Source organism: Micromesistius poutassou, assembly GCF_964030765.1.
Source record: "Micromesistius poutassou genome assembly, chromosome: 15".
Taxonomy (NCBI): domain Eukaryota; kingdom Metazoa; phylum Chordata; class Actinopteri; order Gadiformes; family Gadidae; genus Micromesistius; species Micromesistius poutassou.
In genome coordinates, this window is record NC_140285.1 from 7,372,645 (window position 1) to 7,396,272 (window position 23,628).

Here is a 23,628-nt window from a genome sequence, read left to right on the forward strand (position 1 = left end):
TCCACCATGCCCGACTCTGCTGTTTTTTTTCTTTGATAAATTTCCCCACAATTTAATAGGTGGACATATTTTTTTCCCCCTACGACCACAAAGTGACAACATGGTACTGGCCTGCAGAAAACCGTTTGCTATTAAAACCATTTGCTATTAAAACATAGAGGATGTACAAGAATATTATTATAAGATAAAAACGGATGCTATTTATGATGTTTGCATGTCTTTTTCAAAGGTCAAAGGGTTTAATAAACCCACTCAGGATGTTAATGTTCATCCTGAGTGATATTAAACCATGAAAATCCTGGTCTCGACATGACCCTCTATGACAGACATTATTTTAACAATAAAGTATATCTATATAATTCACCCAAGTAATTAAATAACTTGCAGTTGTGTGTAACATTGTACATTATGTGGTGCATTGAATAGCCAAAGTTCAACTGGCAATCTTGAAGATAGGTTTCGTTCTCTTTGGCGACACCTATTGCATGAAGTAGTAATTGCAGGTGTGCTTTTGACGGACCCGGAGATCCAATCAGTGACCCTGTGTGAAGTCTGTCGGTTTGCGGTTGATTGAGTGGCAACTGGCAACGCTAGCAGAGACCGGAAGAAACCTCCGCCTCACATGCAAATTAGTTCTAGAACGTGGCTGCGTTTTATTTAGTTACTCCACTTATTCACTTACCTTCAGCCCGTGGTGTACCGTTACAGCACGCGTCGCCCGTAGGCCAGTTGAATGCACCTGCCCTTGTCCGCTTTCAGCACAAACCATCATGGATCTTCGGCCAGTTGTAGGCTTAGCGTTATACTGCTTTTTACAAATCATCAGGAATACCAGCAGACTCTTACAAAGAGCTAGAAAAGTTTTACCTTTGGAGAAATTGGTTGAAGATAAGAAAGATAGTTGTATACTTACACTTCTATTCAGACATGTTGGGATTGCATAAAAACGTACCTTGCTCAATGTATTAATCTTCTCCTTCATTGAAAACCACACATTATTTTACATACATTAACGCCACCCAACCATGGATGTATTTGCCTGCACCTGATGCGCTACTGCAATGCATTGTGGGCAATATATCATTGTTGTTGACTCGCTCCCTCTGCACAGAAGATCACAGGGTCGATTTCACCAAGTTCACTTTGTTTTTACAAATAAAAGGACACTAATGGTGGCGGCGGTGATTCCTCTGAGGGCCTGACGAAGGACTAATGAAACGCAGCCCGGGACTGTCGTCTTTTCCTCGCCTTCCCTTTCTGACAGAACAACCACGGCTGGGTGGTGATAAAGGCACCACTAACTGTGTACCGCTTCATCCAGTGTCATCCAGTTCAAAACATTTACAATCCTGAAAATGCAAGGGCTTTCATCAGTGGACCACAGGCTCAACGCACAACATTGTGTTGCCTCATCCGGCAATTGCTAGTGACCTAACAGACATGTATTTACATTAAAATCGTCCTCAAGATTATTCCTTTCTATAATCCTAAAGCATATGCCCTTTCCTCAATTTCAATGCATGTGTGTGGGTGTGCGCGTGCGGTCCGCGTGCATGTGTGCCTGAGTGCCCCATGTGTGTATGTGTTTGTGCACACTTGCATCATTCTCACTTGCCTGTGTGTGTGTGTGTGTGTGTGTGTGTGTGTGTGTGTGTGTGTGTGTGTGTGTGTGTGTGTGTGTGTGTGTGTGTGTGTGTGTGTGTGTGTGTGTGTGTGTGTGCCCTGTGCTGTGAAATGGAGATTCACAGAGGTGAAATAAAGCCCTGGGATGGATGAAAGCGGCCTGACATTTTGATGTAGGCCGACCAAAATCAGTGATTATCAATAGGCCGTTGTTGTGGAGCGGAGAGCCTGGCTGCAGCTCTTGATTACCAGACAGACGCCAGCACACAGGCGTGACCCGTATCCCTTCCGGACCACAGCCACAACCTTAGCTTTCACATTATCACACTCGCACAAAAGCCCCCGCCAACATCCCTCATGTCACATAAGGGTGATTGGTTTGCAAGCTATATCATAAGTCAAATCTGAACAGCCTGAAGAAGAAATAACAAGTTGTTGTGTTGAATTCATGTGAGAATCTCAGCGACTTACGGGTAATGCAAACCATCACCGATACTGTACATCGCAGTATCTACAGGACGATCATAATATCGTTATTCTTGTCTTTGTCTACCATCACCATTGCTCCACCACTCGGTCCTAAATTTGGAAGGGCCCCTGCTGAGTGCCCCCCCCCCCGACCTGCCGGCAGACTCAAGGCTTTCATGTGATGCCGTGGTGGACACCACCCGTAGCTGAGCGGGGCAGTTCAAACAGCATGACCTTTCTGGGGGAAGTGGGGGAGCAAGAGAGATAGCTACTCCTCAATGTACAAGGCCCGTGGATACACACACACACACTTTAAACACACATATACACACACACACACACACACACACACACACACACACACACACACACACAGACACACACCCCCCCACACACACACACACGCACACACACATACACCCACCAGGTGGTGTGATGACCTTACTTTAATCCACATTGTTCTTCAACGCCAGTTTAAAACAGAGACATTTAAAATACCATGAATTAATTCGGGATTTAATGTAATATGTGGATTAATGGGAAACTAAAGTAAGGTTTACCATACATATAGCGATGTCTGAGAGATTAGTTATAGTGGTAATCTCTAATTGTAATAATTGTTCTTCTTTGGGAACATTGCGGCGTTAGATGTGCCCATGGCCACAAGGGTGTCGCCACCGACAGCAATTGAGCAATAGGCTCCATCACCATTGTGTTACCTCATTCGGCGATAGATTCGACTTTCTTGAGTGTCATGTAAACGCACTGAGTGACGCAACAGTTTATTGATATGTACATTTTCGAGATTACCACTTTAACACTTTCACAATTTCAGAATCTCAGAATCAGTTGATCACAGTTGAACAAGGAGAAAGCTAACCAGAGAAGTAGGGGAAACATGAAGGATTAATACGAATTATCCGTGAAGGTGCTTTGGAGTGTCATATATATAAGCAAAAAATGTGTACAGGTTTTACTGTAATTGTGTAAGGTATTTTAACAATTTGAGAACATACACAATTAATTATAAAATGTTAATGATTAGCAGCGTTTTGGTGCAGTAGGCCTATAAAGTTTTGTCATATTTTAAGTTCATGTCCTGAAGAATAGGACAGCATTTCGACATGACAATTGAATAATAGTGATAATATACCACAATAATGCAACAATTTTATGAAATTGTAAGTATATCAGTAAGTATATAGGCACATATGACTATGATGTAACGACTGCCATTCAAGTCAATATGAAATAAATGACTAAGAAATACGCCTATGAAATGAATAAATATGGATTTTATTTTAAAAAGGATGTTTTACAAAAGGACTGCTTTCATTTATTTCAGGGGAATCTAATATAATATTAACATATGTACTTATTTCAGAGGACTTTCATTTCATAATTCCACATTTAGATACTTCAAGAGAATTTTATCTCATAATGCTACAGTTATCTCCCAATTCCCTGTTATTTTTTTTCCCGTTTGTTATGTTCAAATGAGCGAGGCCTGATTATCTCGGGCCAAAGCAACAACACCAGCACCACTTCCTGACACTCCAGCATAGTAGAGTCAGAAGGGCACTTAAAAAAAACCAAAGAAAAACCGGGTTGATATTCTCGTCTTCATTATTGGACCCCAACATGTTATCAGTCGCCTAGTGACCAAACGCCATCCCCCTGGAAATCGTTTATTCAGTGATTCAGTGCTGTTCCGGTGCTGTTGCTTTGGTCTGAATCTTTTGATAATCCCGCCCCATTTGAATATAACAGATGGAAATTAAAACAGCTGGGAAATTAATGTGGCTTTATGAAATACAATACTGCTGATATAAATAAATGTGAAATTATGAAATAAAATATCCTTGGGAAAAAAACGATTTATTTAACAATAGCCTATTGACTGATTTAGAAATAGTCTATATTTATTGCCTTTATATATTTATTTCATAGGCATATTCATTTATTCATTCATATAGACCTAACTTGCATTCCATGCATAGTTGAGGTGTATTTTGTTTTACTTATGACTTCCTTCATTCATTCTTATTAATTGTAAAATATGCACATGGAAAGACTACATTTCCCACCAGTCAGAATACAAACTTTTTTTTCCTTTTCAGTTCACTTTTTTTCTTCCCCTGCAGCTGATCCAGCTGCGCTGTGCGACTGCGCAAGACTAACCTGCCTTACGTTTTAACGGACATTTTATGCATGCAATTTTCTCAGAGATTCTTGGATTGAGGTCTGCGCTACTTATTTTTGTTCTCCTACGTGTCCACGCAGTTCTTCGTTTTGTTCAATTGTTTGCGGAGCCTGCTCTAGGACCGCTATGTTGTCAACGACTTTTTATAAATACTAAGTTTAATAGAAACCGTCAATTATCGCTTTTGAGAAGAGATTCTCAATGAAAACCAACATTTACCAAACTGAAGACTAAACAGTAACAAACTCTGCTGCGTGCGATTACCATCAACTCCCATGAGGGGCTAGTTGGCCAGAGCAGCATTTAGTGCCAACGCCTTTCCCTTCCCAGTCCCTGGCTGCTGCTGGGAGCTTGACGAGCGGACTGAAGCGATTTATTTCAACCACTTAATAAGCAACTCTGTTCAGACGAACAGTCACAAGGAAAAGTTGGTGAAAATGGGGTGTACCATAAGCGCCGAGGACAAAGCTGCCATGGAGAGGAGTAAAATGATTGACAAACATCTGCGAGAAGATGAGGAGAAGTCGTGCCGAGAAGTCAAACTTCTTTTGCTTGGTAAGAACACGGGCGTGTCTCTGTTTTTTGTATTATTATAACGTTAGAGAAGTTATTGATGTACATGGTAGTAGTTATCCGACTATAGGCCTACTGTGCAAACGAGTAGGCCTACCTTGTTTATGGGCAACTGGTTTTAGGGTGACAGTCTGAAAGACAAATGTCTGTATTCTTTCTAACTTTATTGCAGTTCATAGTCATCATATTTATTTGTCAAGATTATCATGACTACAGCCTCCGAATATTTGTTTAATCAACTTTCCTTCTCACACACACACACACACACACACACACACACACACACACACACGTTTAACCATTTCTGAGGGCTGTAGGCCTGAGTAAAGTTGGAGGTCAGTGACAACTACACATAAACGAACAAATCGTTCTATCGTGGCACATTTGAAATTTCTAATCAGGACACTATTGCACAAGCTGTTCACAGTTTTGTGTCAACGGAAAGTTGCCAACTGTTTATCTCCCCCCCCCCCCCCCCCCAAACAACTTGATAATGCTTAGGCTTAATTGTGAAATACCAGAGGGAATATCCCCTGGTTCAGGGGTAATGACATCAGCTTCCTGGTGTGATGTACCAACATTTCCCACAGGAACCACAATATCTGTCACTAGTCATGGGGATGTTTAGCCCTGTATACTGTGCCTAGAAGTTTGCCAAACATTGAGCCTCCTAAACGCACTGTGCCAAGCATAGAAACAAACGGATGAAGTGGGTTATACAAACACACACTATGATTGTGTAAAGTAAAATCAAGTGAGTCAAAGTTGAAACCTCCCAAAGGCAGGTACAGACAAAACTAGAAGATGATCTGTCAGATGGCTTCAATCGTGTTCATAGTTCTTAGGAATAGTAAAATGTTACAGTAAAATGAAACTTTGATTCATCATGTGGAATGGCCGCATGGGGTGCTATGCAGTAGTTGTGCATCTAGTGGGCAGATTCATAAATGGGCTTAGATATAGGCCGGTTTTCCATAGCAAGCTACTGTTTAGTACATCCAAAACAATGATGATGATTATGGAATCGAGAGACCCCATAATGCACTTTGTAGATGCAGCCAGTGTCTGTCTAACCACCCTTTCCAATGAACGTATTGGGTCCATGTGTCATCACTTGGAGCCATTATTCAATAGCTGCCATAGATGTTGCTAATGGGGCTGTTCTGCACTACACAGCAGCACAGATACATTCCGCAGGCGCATACCATGTGTGTAGGTCTCAACCTCATCTGGCTGAGCTCTGGTGATTATCTGATTCATGATTGGAAATGTAACTGTATATCGGACACACTGCAAATAGTGTGTATGGGTGTGTTTTATTTTTTTTATATGGAAATTTTCATTTTTGTAACCTCTGACCACAGGGCTAATGGAAAAAGCAATTTTCCAGACACTTCCCTCGTTCTCTTGTCTGTGTTGGAACAGTTGGTGGGGGGGTTTGGATTGTTCCAACTCCTACTTGCGCGGGGGGGGGGGGATCCGTTGGGTCTGAGGAGAGTTTGGTTGTTGAAGCTAATAGAAGAAAACCACAGGGTTGAGCCTGCTTCCAATGGAAATCAACTTATTTTCTTGACCACAGATCGTCAATCAGAAAGAATCAGAGTTTAGCATTCTGGTTAAATGAATGTTGGATGATCTAGCCACAGGCCATACTCACCGGGTGGAACCAGTCCTAGCCTCTGGATGAGGGTTGGACAGCGCTATTGAATGCCTGTGTAAAGATGGTCTTCTACACTGGCTGATGGCCATACTTGATGCTCAGCCAAAAATGCCATGAATGGACCATTTGGGAGAGCCCTGGCCAGCCTATTCTGTGCTGCATAGCTCCGGACTTAACACTAAATGTCTCTTGTTGTAGGCCCCTATTAAGGACAGACATTTTGAGATGTGCATTTGAGGATTGATATTAATCAAGATATGATATTCAAATTCAGCTATGGAACCTCTTTTGCCTCTGTGTGATGGTGGCCTGAAAATAATGGTGTATTGGATGGATTACTTTTGCTTGGTGCGGCCTTACAGAATACATTTCTGCAGTAGTACATATTCAAAATATCACCACATGAATATATTCTCAATGCAGTAGTTTCGATGTTCACTAGGGTTGGGCTTGGTCACGGATGGATTTCACGGTTGCTAGTCACTCCAGATGAAAGTTAATGTCTCACTGATTGTTTGCAAATGACATGACATGATGGGACATTAAGCTGATTGGATTGGTAGATCGTTATCCAAGCTAGGATACACCAGCAGCTTCCTGCTGCCGCTCTTCTGTCATTTCTGGAGGGGTGCTGGCAACCTGTTTTGAAATGAGAGGTTGTTGGGCTTGGATCTAGCTGAAAACAGCTTCAGTTAAAACAGCCTGTTGAACCCTTGTTATTGTGCCCTGTGTGAACTCTGGTGCCTGGAACTGCTTGATATCAGGCGGTTAGTGGAAAAATATTGGCACATGTGAATTGTTTCCTGTTTACTTGCATTTTTGGTGATCTATTTGAACACTCGTAAGACTGTGGTAAAAGTTCCAGGCAAGTTTTAAGCACGTTTTGGAATGGATAACAGAAAGCTGTAATTTACTCCTAATTATTCCCTAAACCCCTCCCACCAAACAATTAATCATGCACACACATTTTACCCTTTTAATTGAGAGCCTGGTGATGTGAAATGAGCCAACTATTTGTTCTAACAAGGTGGTAACTAAGTCCTGCGTTGTCATCGTCTGCTTGTCATCTGCTTCCATGGCTGGTAACCAGCATGACGGCTGATCCAGTGGATTGCTAGCATCTAAGCTAATGACTAGCCAAGCCTGTATCTAATCAAGCGGGTTGCTAGCCTAGAAGCTAATGACTAGCCAAGCCTGTAGCTAATCAAGCGGGTTGCTAGCCTAGAAGCTAATGACTAGCCAAGCAGGAGCAGTTCAAGCAGGGTGCTAAACTCAAACTGTGGCATCAATTTGACTACATTCTACATTGTTTAGGACTTTCAAGAAGTACAAATTACACAAAACAGAGGGTTGTTAGGACCACACCTTCTCAATAAGATATTTGATAGGTGTATAGTGGATACATCCATGGATCTGTGATGTTAGATGTTACAGATATTTTTAAGATGTCGTTCATCACTTAAAAAATCAAGAGAAAAATAATCATTAAATTGTGTCATTTCCTTTCTGAATGTCATTGTTTCAGTAGGTCCATATTTGGCATTTTTTACTCATAATCCTACTTGCTGCTGTAAAAAATCCATGACTTTTTGATTATCATTGGGGTCTACTTCCCCATTAAAGAAGCCCAGACACGATACGTATATCTCTATTTGCCACTGACTCACTTTGTCCTGTAAATATGACCCAATGGCAAACACAGTGTCCTGTGGCTTCATTTATGACATGCTCTGACGCCTGACCGTAAGAGGTGAATCAAATGGTGGTTTATTGCAGCAGCTCTCTGTGAGGGAGTAAATCATAACTGTCAAGTTCACCATGTGGCGACCTCTTATCTGGGTTTCGCTGCACAGTGGTCTTTTTCTATTATACTACACTGGCCTAGTTTGACTAGGCGCCACTGGGATTTGCATCCCCATTACAGGGCTACCCACTTAAAGGTGGGTCTTTAACTGATGACGCGCTTGTCTTGAGTCGACTTGGTCTGGCTCTGCACGTTTACTTTACGTTCACTTGGAATTAAAACGCAAATCGGCACATTGTGGTGCTAATCGGCATTGGTAAAAAGTGGCAATGGAGAAAGGCCAGATGCACCATAACCACATGATGAAGAGGTCATAATGACCTCACACGCTATATGTAAAACACTGTCTTCAAAGAGGATTCTAGGACTAGTGGGGAAAGCTTTGAATATCATGGCTCTTGATTTTATTTCCATGTCTGTTATCACTGCCTCATGTATACAACCATTGTTCCTCTTTCCAGGGGCCGGGGAGTCTGGCAAAAGCACCATAGTGAAGCAGATGAAGTAAGTTTGAACCGCTCATGACCAACTCCCCACTTCCCAGTTCAAACTTCCCCTTTTGGTTTCTCCTGGACACTGGGTTTCCTTTGGTGATTTACTGACTGAGGGACATGCCATCTCTTCCCCAACCATGGCTTCCTTGTGGGAGGATAATGGTGAAGGGCGATTCTTTTTTTTTTTTTTTTGAATCTCTGTGGACACCACGGTTTATATGTGATGTGTTGCTGTGCTCGGGCCGAGGAGAAAGCCCTTCTTTACATAACATGCCAAACAAAAGCATGGGAGGCCAGCCTTGCCCTGGCAGAACATGAATAGACCCACCCCCCCCCACACACACACATACATACACACACACTGATTCCCACGTTAGCCATGGTGCAAATTCACTCTAGCACAAAGTGTTTGCATTTTCAATCAGTGCAATCATTATACACAAAATTCTCATAGTTTAACGTTGGGGGAAAAAAGTTTTCAAAGCAGATTTTTTTAAATTCGACCTGTGTAAAGTTTGTTTTTGGATTGTGTTTTCATTTCAGAATCATCCATGAAGATGGCTACTCAGAAGAGGAGTGCAAGCAGTATAAAGTGGTGGTGTACAGCAACACCATCCAGTCCATAATGGCCATCATCAGAGCCATGGGGTGGTTAAAAATCGACTTTGGGGATACGATCCGCGCGGTATGCCATACCGCCCCCCACCCCTCATCCCCATGCAAATTCTCCTAAAACAAAATGGGTGTCGTTTTACCCTAGATTGACATTAACCTGAGGTGTTGTGTCTGATGGCAGAACGACGCACGCCAGTTGTTCTCTCTGGCCGGCTCCACTGAGGAAGGCGTGATGTCCACGGAGCTGACCGCCGTGATCCACAGGCTGTGGGCCGACGAGGGGGTGCAGGCCTGCTTCGTCCGCTCCCGGGAGTACCAGCTCAACGACTCTGCTTCATAGTAAGGAGGAGTCCAGTGGTCTTGCCTCACTAACTCATCTAATGTTGTCTGGTCTGGTCTCCGTATCAATCGCATCATAGTCACGACTCCCCATGTAATTGAATCAATCCAATGCCCATTACTTGGATTTTCTTAATTTGTTATCGCACCACTTGTTCATTCACGTGATTTGGTTTGAAGAGACTGAATTTTCCGCTGCAAAGAAATGTCCGGATGGGCGTCCATACTTCACTGTCCCGGTTATATCCAGATTCTGGCAACATAAAGCTTGGCCATATCTTGCTTAGTAATTTTTTGAAAATGCTGCTTTGTTTCTTTGTTGATTTATAAATCCTAATGTGAAACATAACCAAGGATTTTTGATTCAGAGGCCGGGAGAGAAAGGGAGGGAGAGTTACAGCGGGTGGGTGGAAGAGAGGGGAGCGGGAGGAGAGATAAAAAGGGTGAGTAAGGAGAAAGACGAGTAGGGAGAGGGCTGGAGAGAGGGAATTATGCAGAGCAAGACAGGTCTTGCTCTGCATGCCGTTTTCATGTTTTGAATGTAGCTTTTAGCTGCTGACATTCCTGAGAAAGCAGAAGCTAATAATAGAACCGTCCTTAAGCAAATGTATTACTTTATATATATATATATATATATATATATATCAAAGTGAAGTACCATAAAGACTTCCAAGACGAATGCTATGCTACATACCCTACATATCTATAAGTACATCAAAGCAAAGAATTTGGGTGTATATGCGCAGGATTTCTAAACACGGGAAAATCCGCTCAAAGCAGGCGGTTGGCTCCTATGCCGTCCCGTTTCTTTCTGGTGTGTCACGTTCAACATCACAAGCGCAGCTGAAACAGGGTTAGTAAACAGTAGAAATCAGCATGGAGGCCAGTGAAAATGTAACAGTGGTTACTTCTTTTTTTATATCTGTTCCTTATTCAGTCTCTTTTCAAACTTGGAGGAAACTCTGAAGAAGTCTATTTAGGCACCAATGCCCGGAACCGTAGCGCGCGTCATAGCATTGTGCCTGCAAAGGGGCCTGAATTTGCATGTGTTTCCATCACTTCCGTTTTGAGGCTGGAGCCGATAAACCCTGTAACTACTGCGGAGTAATTTGTCAAAGGAATGAATGCCCATTGTAACACTGCCACCTGAGGAGGAAGGCCAGATGCTGGTCGTGTCGGGGGGCTTTTTGTGCAGTGGGAAAGGGGCTTTATTGCCTCTCGTTCACCCCTGTCCCGAGGTGGCTCGGTGTGAAGGACAAGTCTAGTTTTGTTGTGAGAACAGCAGAGGCGTCCAGGCTGGAGGTGTGCTGTCCACATGTTGAGACCAGAACAACCAGTGCTGGTCCTGCTGTTTTTACTCTACTCACAAGCAGCGGTCCCCGCTAGTGTTTATCCACCATCAAAACACAAACCCTTATTTAGTATTATTCCGCACACTCCTCTGCCTTTTTTTTTTTTGTCTTGTCATGCTCTACTTCACCGTGCCTCCCAATACTATCACTTTTTTTATGTTTTTGTCTCGTCGTTGATCTTCTCTGAAGTGTCTCTCAAGCAGCTGTGAAACATGTTTCAACAAATTAAACTATATGTCAAGCCCCTTGATTAGTGACCCAACGTCTGAATGTGACCATAGGCACCGTATACCTCCGTTTGTGTCACCGTTGATGTAAGTGTACGTCTGTGTGTTGTTGCTCAGCTACCTGAATGACTTGGACCGGATCTCCCAGTCCAGCTATGTCCCCACACAGCAGGACGTGCTGAGGACCCGCGTGAAGACCACTGGCATTGTGGAGACACACTTCACCTTTAAAGAGCTCTTCTTCAAGTCAGTGCACGTCACTCTTCACTGCTATTTATCTACTACTGTCCCTTTCTATTATGTCTGTTGTTTTACATTCCCTGCTCAAGTACTCCTCTCCTGAAATGTTTTCAATCAGGTGTTAACACAATGGAACCTCACAACAATGGTTAGTGTGATAATGCCATAAACTACCATTGTGTCCCAAATAAGGCCACGTTACGCAACCTATGGTGCAATACCAATGAATCGGATTAACCAACTATAAAGTAGTCCCTGTTCTATGTAATCTTGATATTGTTATAGACCTATGAGGCAAAAAGGACATACTTGGCCTAGCATGATAATGCAGTATTTGTGTGAGCAGAGCCAAGGTCACTGCCTCGTAGGTCCCACCTTGCACACAATCAGATTACACGCACGGGAAAGGGGACGCCATGTTTTTTGGCGTGTCACCCACACGTGGCATTAATCCTGTCTCTGTGCCTCTCCAGAATGTTTGACGTGGGGGGCCAGCGCTCGGAGAGGAAGAAGTGGATCCATTGTTTTGAGGGAGTCACTGCCATCATCTTCTGCGTGGCCCTCAGCGACTACGACCTGGTGCTGGCGGAGGACGAGGAGATGGTAGGGGGGCCCGGCACCGCTTCCGGTCGCCTCGTGTAGCGCTCTCTTGTTTCCGTTCACCGGCGCGAGCAGACTACTTTCAATTCCTTTTTCTGGGGACGTGTCCCGTGGTCGGCTGGTGATTGAGTGGTGGCTGTTGTCACACTGCACAGCACTCTGACGCTAGTGCTGTCATTTTGGTGTCTAAATGACCACTTGCATGGCGTCAAAGGGAAGACGGGGGTAACACCCCCTCACCTGTTTTCTATACAGGTCCCCACACCCCCTTCTCTCTCTCTCTCACTCACTCACTCACTCACTCACTCACTCACTCACATACATACATACATACATACATACATACATACATACATACATACAGTACATACATATATTTTCAATTGCTGAAACTGTTACTTTCAATTCCACTTATTGCGACATGTCTTGCGGTTGACCTTTTTAGTTTGGTATGGATTGCACCATCAATGTTTCATATAACGCCCTCGTTCTCTCCTCTCAGAACCGCATGCACGAGAGCATGAAGCTGTTTGACTCCATCTGCAACAACAAATGGTTCACAGACACGTCCATCATCCTCTTCCTCAACAAGAAGGACCTGTTTGAGGAGAAGATCAGCAGAAGTCCCCTCACCATCTGCTTCCCCGAGTACTCTGGTGAGCCACTCGGGGCAGGCCTTCACATAAAGGGCTTCCTTCATGCTCGTAGAACACTCATCAGCGGATGTCACACGCCCATCCATTTCACATTCAGTTGACTCATTGACTTCAAGGAATTAAATTGGGCTAACACAGTGGCAGGAAATCGGCAAATATCATTAGAAATGGTTTTGGTGAAAATATGATTTGCACACATTTTCAACATGAATAGCCTGAGACCTTAAACTTACCCCATAACCCAGTGGTAAAAATAAGGAAGGCTGGGAAGGGAAACATGGTGGAGCCCTCCTTCCATGGATCGCTAGGCTAGGGTTTGCTTTGCAATGCGAATTGCGAAACAGATATTTCGTCATTCAATTCAATTTTATTTGGTGAATCCCTCCTTCCAGGGATGGTCAGGAGTGCAATGGGTGCCACAATTGACATACATAAATACAGGCAAGACATTAAAATTGATGATGGGGTGCTTGCCGGTTAACCATGAGGAGAATCCAGGCATCCAGTCGCAGTCACCGCAACACGCTAGAACAGAGAGAATAGTGAATTAGAAGGGGAAAAGTACATAGTGGCAATGTATACTGCTACTCATTTAATAACTGCATTAGCAGAAGCACGAACAAACGTCTATCGTTTTTGCACGCCTATGTCTCAAACGCAAGGTTGTAAGCTTTGCTTTGAATAGCTCCCCAGTCAGCTTCCCTGATCACAGATGGCAGACTATTCCATAGGCAGGGGGCCCGGTAGGCGAAGGCTCTCTGTCCAGCCGTTTTCTTTTTAACCTTTGGTAGCGAAAGAAGGCCAGCTCCCGAACCCGGAGGGGCCGTGAAGGACTGTAAGGAATGATGAGGTCCTTCAGGTAGGATGGAGCTCGTCCATGCAAGGCTTTAGAGTTTAGCCGTAGCACCTTAAAATCCGATCTGGAAGTTATTGGTAGCCAGTGCAAAGAGGCGAGAATAGTAGTGACGTGATCAAACTTTCTCGTTCCGGGCCGTAGTCTAGCTGCAGCATTGTGTACAAGCTGCAGACTTCTTGTGGTAGAGTTAGGTAGACCCGAGAACACTGAATTACAATAATCAAGTCTTTTGCAATGTTTTTCAGGTGAAAGAAAGCAATTTTAGTTACGCTTCTAACATGTTGGTCAAAGCACAGCAGACGGTCAAACAGGACACCAAGATTTCTGACACATGCACTCTGTGGGATGGCCAAGCCATCCAACCACAGTGAGACTGTCTCCAATTTTCTCTGGTCCAGTCATCTGACAAATGACTCATAACTGACTCATGACTCTGATTTTCTTTGGTGTTATAATGTTGTGCCTCACACACCATGATCATGTGTTTGGTCCAAACTGTAAAACAATGTTTAATGGCTTTTTCTAATATACCTTTCCTGTTCAGAGTGTTTAAAATAACCAATGTTTTGTGACACCAGGCACCGGCACCTACGAGGAGGCCGCTGCTTACATCCAGTGCCAGTTTGAGGACCTGAACCGACGGAAGGACACCAAGGAGATCTACACCCACTTCACGTGCGCCACGGACACCAAGAACGTGCAGTTTGTGTTTGATGCCGTCACCGACGTCATCATCAAGATCAACCTGAAGGAGTGCGGGCTGTACTGAGGAGAGCGGGCTGTATAGAGGAGCTGGACCATGCTGCAGGTACACACCGAGGCTTAACGCCTTGTTTTAACACAGTTGCATTGTGGGACATTCTGAGCTCATTGTGTGGGAGACGGGGGGGGTAGGTACTGTTTGCTGGCGTGGTGCCTTACAGGGTACTGGTCATATTCCCTCCCCGTGATCCTTAGGGCGCACTCAAACTAGGTCATCTGTACCGTGCCTGAGTACGTTTGCCCCCTAAAGTCTAGATCGTTTGGCCAGTGTGAGCACGCCATCCGTACTCGAGTACAGTTAAATTCCATGGCCTCAGTACACTTCGGAGAGGTGTGCTCAGGCCACGGTACAGATGCTAATGACCCGACACATGCACACGCACGGATACGCAACCTATGTGTACAAAAGGCAACCGTACTCGGGGCCCAGTTGAGATAGCCTAGTGTGCGCACAGGCCAGTGGCTAAGTGGGGGGGGGTGGGCAATCGTACTTGAGCACGGTACAGGGCAACTTTGCCTAGTGTGAGCGCATTCACAAGTTAGTTTTGTATTGACAGTCTTGAAAGTCTTCCGCATTTAAAAAAAGTACAACCAGTTAACTTCGGAAAAAGCCATTCTCTGAGGGTATTTAATCATCATCTATTTAAAGAACTTGGTAGGTGGAATAATATTTGAATAAAAGTCGATAAGCATTTCCATTTTCTGTTTCCGTCTTTCTACAGGATATGGATGGGGGAGCCTCATCGGGACTTTGTTGGCTGTTTTTTTAATGCAAGTTAACGACATGTTGCTCATGACATTGTTGCCCCAAGATTTGTGTTGTGCCTAAATTCCTCCATTTGGGAAGTACTTTAGTACTTTGGTAGAAGTAGTGAACTGGCTCATGTCGCCACGGACATGGGACCACAAATCCTTTTAATATGAGCGAGGGACACTTTTCACTAGTAGTGTTGCAGGTTATATTTATCGGTTGTATTTGTACACAAATCTGATCTGACTTTTCACTTTCTCTGTAGATTCTCATTTTTTTAATGACCCACAAACTAATAAGGAGAAAAAAATCTATTTGAGAATCACTGTGGCAATTTCTTTGGTGCTCTTGAGAAGGGGAAGGGATATCAAATATTTCCTCCATTTGACAACTTTATCTTGGCAATTGATACTATGCACAAGGACCAACAAAAACTGCTTGTTAATCATTCCCTACTCTTCCAAGTTCCATCTACGATATGATATTAGCCATTTTGTTTTTCCTTCCTCTTGTAATTGTCGAGTACATTATATTTCATTGATTACTCCATCTCTTTTGCCTTTTATTGTTCAATTTGAATTTTGAGTTGCACTTTGGTATTAGAGGATGAGCTAGTTCTGTTTGATCAGATGTGTGTATTTCATAATTTATGTATAGAAGATAGTTTGTGTGGATCATGTATATAACCTTTCATGTCTGAATTGATCATGGTTCAGGGTACCATAGTTTCATAGCCTGAACCCATTAGGTTTTAACATTGCAACATAGCGGTGTATTTACTGTAGCTATCTTTATTTTAATTGGGCCACTTTGTATTCTCTATATATTTTTATACCTCCTTCACTGCAGCACAATGTGGGGCAATGTGAAGGGACAAAGTTGGAAAGAGATGAATAATTCCATCAATGTTCAGTTTTCTTTTTGGAAATGAACATGAAACTTACGGTAATTTTAAAAAATTTTCATGTTTTTAATTTTATAGGTAGTGGTAAAAAATAGTTTTAACAAGCATACCAACAGGGAAAATGTATTCATTATTTTTCTATGACCCATTCTTAACAGTTATAGCAGAGTCTGCCAGCATAATAAAGAGTGAGGTTAGGATTTGACATGATGAAAGAAAATATTGAGGATGAACTAACAAGCGTGACTTGCATATGTGAATCAATTTGAAATTTGTACAGTGGCGTGTTTCATCTAAAGCGGATTAAATGGTGGCCCAGAGCGGCCATTCTTTCTCCTGTTTCCTTGCGTCTTTTTGAAAACTCAAAGTAAAACCGAATTCCACGAACTAAATGTTGTATAATCTTTTATCTAGTACACTACAGTGTGTTGGAATTATCTTATCTCTATCTCTTGGAGCACAAGCTCATCATCTAAAAGGCTCCCATGCGGCCTGGAGAAAGCTATGTCCTGACAAATCGCACACAGAACTCACTTCATGCTTGTGTGGGCTGTGTTCAGACACTGACTAAAAGTTGTCTTTGAAGGGAATATTTAACTAAATATCACTCACTGAATTAACTACTACTTTACATTTCTAAACACATGTTTGTAAGCTGTGTATTTTTCTTTATTTCGCAATCTACAACAGATAGGATTTACTATGAATCCTGGCTGTCACTCGCCTCAATAAGTAATCTTTCTGTTAAATACAGACACGGCTAAATATTTGTTGTCCGTTCTGAGTAAATACAGGACGTAATATCCTCGTTTCCTCAATATCACTTCTTCAAAATAAGAAACACTGGAGTTTAATAAAACTTGCCGTAATTTGTTTTTACATAAAAAGAGTGCATTGAATGGCAAATCAAATGCATGACGAGTCATGAGGAGAATTATGCTATTAAAGGAAATCTGTGATTTGAATTGTGTTTCCACAGTGCAAGCCAAAGTCCCCATTAAGTGTAGTGTAGTTAGAATAAATATGAAGCAATTGCATTCCTGTGGATAATTACTTTGATTTAATCATGAAATGCCTGGAACGCAACATTCCTTTTGCCTGGGTTTTTCTAATGTGGTGTTGAAATATGTTTGTTACCGTGGCAATATATTGGTGTGGAATAAATTAATAAAGTGGTGGCTGATACCAATAGATCAACTGTATTAAGATCTACTACAGCCAAGTGGATTGAAGCACTTCAATTTACAATCACTATTTAATATTATAGACTTTTAAACATTCACCAATCCGTGTGTTTCTTTTTCTGGGAAGGGCAATATACCTGATAGTGACAGGGCTGTACAGTACATAAAGGTTATTCTGTCGCATTGGGGCCCAGAGATGTGAGGGTCCGTGTTTGTGCGGCATTCTCTGCCCGGGCCTGGTCGGGGCAAGTTTTATTTGGGCTGAATAGGGGAAAATGTGGGGATTATAGGATATTCTTGATCTTGACCACTTGTATGTCAAGGGTAATGTTTTCGGTTCAGTTGTCATCAATAAAATATATGAAAGGTTTCTATCATGCTTTTCATTCCAAAGAGTTTCGGGCGGCCGCTACTGACCCTTCTTCCACATAAAGGTTAGGGAAAATGTCCTGAAAAATACCTGGAAAAAGGTAGCCTTACCTCTTTATTTTGTATACTAATGTTCAGATGGAAAAGGAACATTTAATCAAATGTGGAAGTCAAAATTTCAATTGTATAGTCGATAAGATAATGTAACACCAACGTGTGTTTGGTTACACCAGTATCTTGGATGTACTTTGACTGTAATCAGTAATTTCAGTGTGTTTGGAGTCTAGCATCTCTCTGAACAAATAGGTTCACTCTATGCTTTACATTGACGTTTATTCATTTGCGGGGGAAGGAATACAAAGGTAAACTAGGATCATATAAATAAGGTGACTGAGAAGCAGGTGAAGTGAATGCATCTTTATTTCATGCCTCTAAAGTTCATAAGAAAGGATAGACTTTTACAACCCCTCTTCAAAAAATAGCATCCCTCTAGAGTTTCCCTTCATATATTCCATATAAGATGTATGAATTATTTGTCTTTATAAATATAACCATCTACTTTTATGTACAAAGAATCTCTACAATGTTTGTTTTATTCAACCTTTAAAATATAAGACTGGTAAGTGGATTGAAATAAGGTACAACTAATTAGCAATAAATACATGAACAATTGGGTTTGTAGTCTGGAAATAGCATAAAATCTCAGAATATTTGTCATATTTGATAAGCAACTTTTCTTTTACAAATACAATATCAAGACTACTGTACTTAACAAAAACAAGGTTGCATCGTTGCTATTTAATAAATTAATAATTTCACATTGATAATTCGATGTATTCCTTTTACAGGGATTTCTGTTTTCTGTATCCAAGGTAAAGGTGTCCTATCATACAGTAGTCAAATAATAGGAAGCAAGCAGATTGACTGAGCCAGGGTTTTCCTGGGAGGGGTGGGGGGGTAAGACACACAAACACACACGTATACAAAGACACTATCTCACATGCTAACTAGCATTGCCGTGTCATTGTTTTTCCTTGTGGAGAGATGAAAGGACAAGGTGGTCGTGTGGCTGGGATGTGGGGCTGCTGTTTCTGACTTCTGGCTTCTGGGGCTGTCGTAATGATCATGCTTTGAGGAGGGGGGGGAGCCCGGGTCCTGGGCGGCATTAACAATTTGTAGCAACTTGGGATCTTCTGTACATTAGAACACTTCTCAGTTAATGCCAGTATGAGGTGGAGGGTTAAGGTTGGACTGGAAGGTCTGGAAAGTAGTGGAAAAAAAATGCACAATGATACATCAAAGATAATTGTAAATGTATTTCAACTACTGCAACACATTAGATAGATATAAAGATACTTTTTTTATTTTCCATTATAACCTATTTATGATATAATTTCCTGAGAATATAATATGAGAGAACCAGAGGCATTTTCATTGCCCTCTGTCATCTCCAGCACTCCCATATGATATGAGTTTACATAAGCTCAGATTATTGCCCCAAGAATGGTTGCCGGGCAACCGCGGCCCACCCCAATATGATGCGTTGCATGAGTATGAAATTGACTCTGCAATACCGCTGCCTTTTAAATGTGTGTGTGGGGTGTGTGTTTGCTGCATTATTACCTTCTTATTTTCCACTGCATTCAGCAGCTTAGAAAAGACCACAACTTTTAAGGTTTTCTTTGATGATGATATCTGTGACAGCGTTGAACACAATCTGGACGTTCTCTGTGTCTGTGGCACAGGTCATGTGGGTGTAGATCTCCTTCACACCCTTCTTCATGTTGAGGTCCTCAAACTGTGTCTTGATGTAGGCGCAGGCGTCATCGTATGTGTTAGGACCTGCAGGACAAATAATTTTGGGGTCAGACAGGCAATCGTGAAAAAGAGAATTGAGGATAACACAGTACATGGTGTCATGAGATATGTTTGATTGATATATGTTTTATTGATAGATTCAGTTCTTCCTCAGAAGTTAAGTGCTGTGTTGGTTCACATGACTTTGACAGATGTGTTGTTTGTTTTGTGTGAAATCCATTTTAAGTAGGACACAATAACTACGCACGCCATCTGATACAACAAAGATAACATTGTTAGAAAAGGTTTTATAGATCCGAGAAGAGCCTTTCAAAGGTTTACTGCAGTCTAGGTTTCCAATTGCTTAGCACGCTATAGCTAACTATATGCATCCACTTTTGAGAAGGCTGACAAATAGTGAGCCATCAGGTGAAAAAAACCTTAGGAGTCATCCTGATCTGTGTCAGAAGGAATAACCCATGAATCTTGAGGGTTTCTCCCTTTGGATGCTGGGGCCAGACACACTCAACCCACAATATGACCGATATGACGGCTGCACTCACCATCATAGTCAGGGAAGCAGATGCTCAGGTGGACCTTCTTGATCTTCTCCACGAACAGATCCTTCTTGTTGAGGAAAAGCACAATGGAAGTCGTCGCGAAGAACCTGTGGTTGCAGATGCTGTTGAACAGATGGAGGGACTCGTGCATGCGGTTCTGAGGACATGGGGAGAAGGAGAAGACACACCGTGAGTTTGTCGATTCGGAGGGTTTTGGTTCAGTGCTTGGATGTCAGGGTGGCTGGGGAGGTGTTGGTTGAGGTGCTGCTGTCGGTTCGTACCACTTCGTCGTCCTCTACCAGCACCATGTCGTACGCACTGAGAGCTCCACAGAAGATGATGCAGGTCACACCCTCGAAACAATGGATCCATTTCTTTCTCTCGGATCTTTGGCCGCCCACATCGAACATCCTATTGGTGAGGGGTGGGAAAAAAAGTCACTATGTGTCTACTAATCGTCGTCAGTGTAGGTTGCCGATTGGACATGGATGGTATGGCGTTAACCTGCTGTTTGAATTACCTGAAGTGCAATTCTTTGCATCCGAACTGTTCTTCAATGATACCAGTGGTCTTGACTCGAGACCGCAGCACATCCTGCTCATTAGGAAGATAGTCGGGACTGCAGATTCGGTCCATATCGGAGAGGTAGCTGTAAATGGAAAATTCACAAGAGAACACACATTACAAAACTACAGACCAAGCTGGAACTCTCTCGCGCAGAAACAACACCAACTTCTTTTGCAATGTCTTTTGTGTACGTTTGCAATTTAGCACAATAAAGTGTGTTGCCTAGACCTTGACAAAGTCTGCCATATGATAATGAAACATGCGCTGGACAGGGTCTGGCTCTACCTGTAAGCATCCTTGAGAAAGATAGCTGACCCCTACTTGCTCTTAAATTAAATGTATGAAACCGAATTGACTGTAAGTCTCTTGGACAAAAGTGTGGTGGTAAACAGTGATATGTGGTGTACTCACTAGCCAGCTGAGTCGTTGAGTTGGTACTCAGCAGCTCTGTCATAGGACGCCTGGACACCAGTGTCCTTCCACAGCTTCTTGATGACGTCCGCCAGCTCAGAGGGCATGCTGCCTTCCTCGATGGAGTCTGACAGGTTCTGCAGCTTCTGGGCATCCTCCTGTAGGATTCATGCATACATATGTGAGGAGGTTTATCTACTGCTAGGTAAGGAAATCATCGCATTGATAGAAATTACAGGGAGGAATTACTTTTAGGTTTAAACTCTCTTTCAAGTTTGGGAAAATGTACGTCCTCAATGATTTTTGTCAAATGTCTGGATTAGCTTTTTTGAAACCAATAATAGGGATTTGAGACCTGTCCAGAGGTGGATCCAAAATCAATGGCCAACATCTCCATGCCTCTGATGATGGCCAGGGCGGACTGCAGGATGTTGCCAAAGATGATGCTCTTGAACTCCATCTGCTCCTCCCGTGAGTAACCACCTTGATGGAGAATCCTTTAGACAGGGAGATAGTTAGGTTAGGAGTCAGACCTCTTGTATAGAGGAGAGTACGGTTTAGGTTGTAGGCCTATACGCTTTTTCTTTGGAATCAAACAATCAGAGAAAATAAAGGCACCAAATCTTATTCAATGGTCTGTTTACAGTGCCACCCTGTGGTATGTTTAGGAATAATATTTGGGTGTCACAGGAACTGGGACAAAAGGCAAGTGCTGACAAATCAGTGTGAGCAAACGGTCGCCCTGTTGACCTTTTGTTTTTCAAAAGGAAACTGACAGACATGTGGGGACATTTTGGCGTGCAATCTGCATTCTTCAACAGACATTTTTTACAATTACTTTGTTAGACGGACTGACACCCACACACATTCACGTTAATTTAGCCACTTCACATTACAGTTTAGTGTAACTCACTTCATCTGTTTCACGATGGTGCTTTTGCCAGATTCACCAGCGCCTGGAAAAAGAACAAAAGTGTTCAATGTCACACTTTTCACTGTCATCCCATTTGTCAGCCATTACATCAATTCACACTGTGGCAGATTAGAAACCAGACAACGACGACGGTCTGAAAATTGGGAACATTCAGGCCTATAAAGCACATTAATAGTGCCGTGGCCTCTACATACACAACGGTCTAAAATTAGCGTGGGGTGCTAACATGATTACAATTTCACTGATCCAATTGGATTTGCAGGACTTTAGAGTAGAGGTGGAGTGGCAGACGGAAGGAAAGCCTGTAAGGAGATCATGACAACCAGAATGGCGTTCCTCCCACTTTCTGAACAGAGGACGCCACTTTATTCCATGAGGCTTTGATCTTTTAAGTCCCAGGTTGGTCGGTTAGAAGGCCTGTTTTTTATGATTGAAAGTTGAAAGTTGTCAACGTTCTACAAGAAAAGAAAAAATGCTGTATGTCAATCCATAAATGAGTTGATAGATAGATACATAGGAACTTTATTAATCCCTCTGGAAGGTTCCCCCAGGAAATTGCACTTCCAGCAGCAGCAAACACCATGTTACAAATAGAATAAGAGTTAAAAACAAGTATATGTCTACTGTTCATTGGTGTTATTTCTTAAGTTTAACAGATTTTGACCCTTGGATGCTGCATCCCCCAGCTCTCCTCACACTCTTCAGACACATGATTGAGACAATGCTGCCCTGGCCCGCTGCAGGCTAGCGCATCAGCCCCCCTTCAGAGGTCTCAACTGTAACAGCTTTAGACCGCAATGTGTCACTCCTGTCCTATATTGCTTAACACAGGTAAATCATGAGACTTTGGTCAATAAACTTGGAAAGGCTAAATTACATCAAGGTATGTGGCTGGTGGCATTGACATAAGAGGCTTAGTAGGTGCATAGTGTTGAGGGGCGGGTATTATAATGTTTAAAAATAAATTAATTTGAATGATGGTCGGCTTTATCAATTCTCACTAAATAAATCTGCAAAACGTATGATGTTTCTGGTTAGTACCAGTGGTTTAACACCTTTTCAAGAGCTATTTCTTATTTTGCTTTTCCTTTCCTCCACATTTGACCCAGTAAAAATCACATCTGAGTGTAGTGCTTTGTCTCTCAGATATTTACATAATAATATATATTTTTAGGCCAGATCAAACGGCTATCATTGTTGGTTTGCTGTTAACATAGGCCCACTATAGTTTTTGGTAGGCTATGCTTTCTTGTTATACACATTGGCAAAACCAAACACTGCAGGTGAATGTAGGCTCCACTAAGCTAATAGGATTTAACTATCATCACTGTTGTACTCTAAGCCAATCTATTTTAGACCAAAGATTTTGATCTTTGAAGTGTAAGGTGGCATGTATTTTTTAATTCAAGTTGAAATTTGTATTGAAATCTTAACAAAATAATATACTAGAAGAAAATGGGATAAAGAACAACATTTGATATTAATAACAATCAGGAAAGTTAATGTCTGCTGTTGATGACAGACTTTTAATTTTATAACTATAAAATAGAAGAGAAATAATGGTTGATGGTTGATTAACTGATCAGTCTAAACCACTGTCCAATTACCAATGTTAATAGTATTGATACAACTTTTTATTTCTAATTTGCATTCAAGCCTTACATCGTAATGGGATGTTT

The 23,628-nt window shown here is 42.3% G+C and overlaps 2 protein-coding genes across 2 annotated transcripts in view; one reads left to right on the forward strand and one right to left on the reverse strand.

Moving 5' to 3' along the window:
* The first annotated feature begins 4,266 nt into the window (after positions 1-4,266).
* Positions 4,267-16,466, forward strand: gnai3 (guanine nucleotide binding protein (G protein), alpha inhibiting activity polypeptide 3). The gene is made up of 9 exons (XM_084480155.1): positions 4,267-4,849; positions 8,793-8,835; positions 9,369-9,510; positions 9,622-9,779; positions 11,476-11,604; positions 12,072-12,201; positions 12,701-12,854; positions 14,289-14,518; positions 15,195-16,466. The coding sequence occupies exons 1-8, from the start codon at positions 4,732-4,734 to the stop codon at positions 14,477-14,479; spliced, it is 1,065 nt and encodes a 354-aa protein (XP_084336281.1). The 5' UTR covers positions 4,267-4,731; the 3' UTR covers positions 14,480-14,518; positions 15,195-16,466.
* A 2,865-nt stretch (positions 16,467-19,331) lies between these two features.
* The window catches only part of gnat2 (guanine nucleotide binding protein (G protein), alpha transducing activity polypeptide 2), a gene marked incomplete at both ends in the record, with an annotated part of 5,006 nt that continues 709 nt past the window's right edge, over positions 19,332-23,628 (reverse strand). The window contains 7 exons of the mRNA XM_084479188.1: positions 19,332-19,522; positions 20,041-20,194; positions 20,319-20,448; positions 20,558-20,686; positions 21,016-21,173; positions 21,371-21,512; positions 21,929-21,971. Of these exons, the coding sequence (XP_084335314.1) occupies positions 19,332-19,522; positions 20,041-20,194; positions 20,319-20,448; positions 20,558-20,686; positions 21,016-21,173; positions 21,371-21,512; positions 21,929-21,971 (947 nt within the window). The remainder of the gene's footprint in view (positions 19,523-20,040; positions 20,195-20,318; positions 20,449-20,557; positions 20,687-21,015; positions 21,174-21,370; positions 21,513-21,928; positions 21,972-23,628) is intronic.

Coding starts and splice junctions, on each gene's coding strand:
- gnai3 (XM_084480155.1), top strand. CDS start 4,732: ATGGGGTGTACCATAAGCGCCGAGGACAAAGCTGCCATGGAGAGGAGT. Junction 9,780..11,475: donor CTCAACGACTCTGCTTCATA/GTAAGGAGGAGT, acceptor GTTGTTGCTCAG/CTACCTGAATGACTTGGACC. Junction 12,855..14,288: donor CTGCTTCCCCGAGTACTCTG/GTGAGCCACTCG, acceptor TTGTGACACCAG/GCACCGGCACCTACGAGGAG.